This window comes from Condylura cristata, unplaced genomic scaffold (genome assembly GCF_000260355.1).
Source record: "Condylura cristata isolate star-nosed mole 26May11 unplaced genomic scaffold, ConCri1.0 scaffold00073, whole genome shotgun sequence".
NCBI classification, from domain to species: Eukaryota; Metazoa; Chordata; class Mammalia; order Eulipotyphla; family Talpidae; genus Condylura; species Condylura cristata.
In genome coordinates this window covers 223,527-226,519 of record NW_004567174.1, presented here as the reverse complement: position 1 = coordinate 226,519, position 2,993 = coordinate 223,527, and the positions used below count along the sequence as shown (strand labels likewise).

Below are 2,993 nucleotides of genomic sequence, written 5' to 3'. Positions count from 1 at the left end.
CTGGCGCCCCTGCCGTGGGGGTGTGGGGGCACAGCCGTGCAGGCCAGAGAGCTGACCGGGACTCGGGCCCAGCCAACCCATGCCTCAGTGGCGGGAGCCCCGCGGCCGTCCTCCCCCGGTGCCAGGGCCCGGCCCCGCCAGGCCCAGGCCAGAGCTGCCGCGGCCCGGGCCCGGCTTCCTGGGGCCCCCACTTCTAGAGGCAGCCCTTCTGTTCCTCACAGTCTCGACACCTCCTGGGGCTGGGTGGGGGTGACCGGCGCCCCACAAGTGGCCCCTCGGGCTGCCCTGGGTGTGGGTAGGGAGAGTGAAGGCCCCAGGGGAGCCAGGCCACGTGCCTGGGGACAGAGTCCCCGAAGCACGCCGTAGGGTGTGGGGGCACTCGGGGTCCGCTCAGGCCTGGACACCCGCTGTCCACCTCCCATTTGCCTCAGCCAGGGTGAGGGGTGATGCTGGCTCAGCCAGGCCGGCCCCCTCCAGCTTCAGATGCGAGTGACCCAGGGCAGGCGGCGTGGGACAGGCACGCGGGGGCCAGAGATGGCCAGCAGGTCCTCTGACGCGAGGGGACAGCTCGGCCCGGGCCCCTGGACACCGCTCCGTGTCTGGGCTCAGCGGGGCCCTGGGCCAGGCTGCCCGGGGAGCTGTTTCCGAGGCGGCCAGAGCAGGGGGAGCCCTTGCCAGCGCACCTGACGCGCCAGAGCCCAGAACCTCCCGGGGGTCCCCAGGACCCCGCCTTGGCCGCCGGAGCCCTCGCTCCCCAGGGAAGGTCCCGCTGGGCTGCGCCCACCCACTGGACACTACTTCACCCAGGTTTGTCTTCCTGGCGACCCCACTCCCCGAGGACCCCCCAGACACCCCGCCCCCCAGCTGGGGACTCACCCCTGGAGCACGTGGGCAGCTGCGGGCCCCAGCGGTTCTGTGGCTCACAGCGCACCTGCGTCGGCCCCTTGGGGATGAAGCCCGGCAGGCACTGCACGGTCACCGTGTCCCCCACGTTGAACAGGCTCCTGTTCGAGGACACCCAGAGCCCCGGGCCCAGGGTGGGGGGCGAGCAGGAGCGGGGCGGCAGGCAGTGGGGGGCGGGGCCGCTCCAGACGCCCGTGTGGCCGTCGGTGCTGGTGCAGTAGATGGTCCTGGGGCCCACCAGGCTCAGGGGCGGCGTCCTCCAGTCCGACACGCTGCGGAGGCATTGGTAGGTGACCACCGACCCGTAGGGGAAGTAATCGAGGCTCGAGCTCGTGAAGCGTCCGTTGGCGATGCTCGGGGGCGGCCCGCAAGGGATACCTGGGGGGGCGTGGTCAGGGAACAGGGTCACCGGCGGCCGGACACCAGGCAGGGCACTCCGTGTCCACCTCCACCCCCGCCGGCGAGCCGTGGAGTCACAGCGACCGCGGCGAGCTCTGCTCTCCTCCCAACGCTCCCCTGGCATAGACCTTTGTTAATATGACCCCGCGCTTCCGGGCGGCGGTCTGTGGCAACGTGACCACCCGCTGCTTGCCCACAACTCTCTACGCTTTCTCATGTTACTGCCCGCTTCCGTGTCTGTTTTAACTGATGTTGCTTTAGAAAGTAAAATAAAAAGGCCCTGAACGAACGTGGGGGGGAGGGGAGAAATGCCCTGGACTAGGGTGATGGCACACGGGTGACCTGGTGATGGGAAGCCGCGGGGATTGCAACTGAGATGGGAAAAGGCACAAAGATATGTAAAAATAAACTAATAGAATAAAAAAAATAAACATTGCAAAGGAAAAAAAAAGCCCTAAACGCGTGAGAGAGACAGACACCCGCGCAGGAAAGGGAAGGCCGGGGCAGGTGTGTGCTCCGGAAACCCGAGGGCGGTGTGGACGCGCCCCAGTAAGGCCCAGGGCGGGGTGCACCCCCCTGTGGGTCCCTCCGGAAGGTACAAAACAGGACGCGCCCGGCCTGGGTGGCCACAAGGGGGGCCAGAAACACCAGGCGCCCTGAGCTCGGGCGCCGCGGGGGGCTGGGGGCATCGGGGCGCCTCACGGGTTGAAGGGAAAATCAGGCTTGGAGACCCCGACTTGTGGAGACCCCCAACTTAGGGCGGTGTCCCCCAGGACCAGGCGGAACTCCGGCCGGTGCCTGACCCATCTCGCGACACCCCGCAGGACAGACCAGGGCGCGGCGGGGCGGGGCCCCCCCGGGGCCTGGCAGACACCTCTCAACTCACTCTCACAGAGAGGGGGCTCGTTGTCCCACGCGACGCCGTCCCCCGAGAGGCTACATGTGCTGGAGGACTGCCCGATGAGGCGAAACCTGGAGGCGAGGAACAGGCGCCCCGGGCTATCTGCAGCGCCCCCGGAGGGCGTGGGGGCCCCCAGCGGGTCTCCCTGTCGGGGTGTCCCCCCGCCCCCGCCCGCGCGCAAGCGTTTCACAAGCGCAAATGTCTGCAGTCAAGTGCCGGCCAGTGCTGGCCGCCCGGAGGCTGTGGGCGGGGTGCGGGGCGCGGAGGGGTTCGGTAGGAGGAGGGGTGAAACGCCAGCGTTAAGGGGGGCGGTCTCCCCTGCGTGTTCCCGAAGCCAGTGTGCCCCCGAGGCCAAGCCCAGGCGTGCCACCCCGGGACCGCAACACCCTCGTCTCCCCATCGCCTCCCCGCCCCGAGGCGCCTGCCCAACCCTCCTGGGGTGTCCGGTCCACTTGCTTCTCGAGGCCGCGGGGTCGAATGCACGGCCGGGTACTGACGGGGCACCCCGCCCCGTGTGACCCCGCCTCACGGGGCAAGCGAGCGCTTAGGCCCCGGGAGTGCGGTGGCTGCATTCGGGCCTCCTCGCGCTGGCTCCCCGCCTTCCGCGGCCGGGCGGGATCGGCGCACCCCCACTCACCCCTCGTTGCAGGTGTAGGTGATCGTGGACCCGAATCTGGTGTCTCTGTCTATGACCATCCTGCCGTTCTGCAGGTCCGGGGGGTTAGTGCAGGGCTTGCCTGTGCCGAAGCAGGGGCAGGGCAGGGTGTGGGCGACCTGCAGGGTGTGGGGG

At 69.4% G+C, this 2,993-nt stretch overlaps 1 protein-coding gene across 1 annotated transcript in view; it reads right to left on the bottom strand.

The window, feature by feature from the left end:
- LOC101632316 (complement receptor type 1-like) overlaps positions 1-2,993 on the bottom strand; it is a 48,691-nt gene that overhangs the window by 10,998 nt on the left and 34,700 nt on the right. Inside the window, exons 7-9 of the mRNA XM_012734809.1 lie at positions 2,841-2,940; positions 2,189-2,274; positions 877-1,281 (exon numbers count right to left, since the gene is read on the bottom strand). Of these exons, the coding sequence (XP_012590263.1) occupies positions 877-1,281; positions 2,189-2,274; positions 2,841-2,940 (591 nt within the window). The remainder of the gene's footprint in view (positions 1-876; positions 1,282-2,188; positions 2,275-2,840; positions 2,941-2,993) is intronic.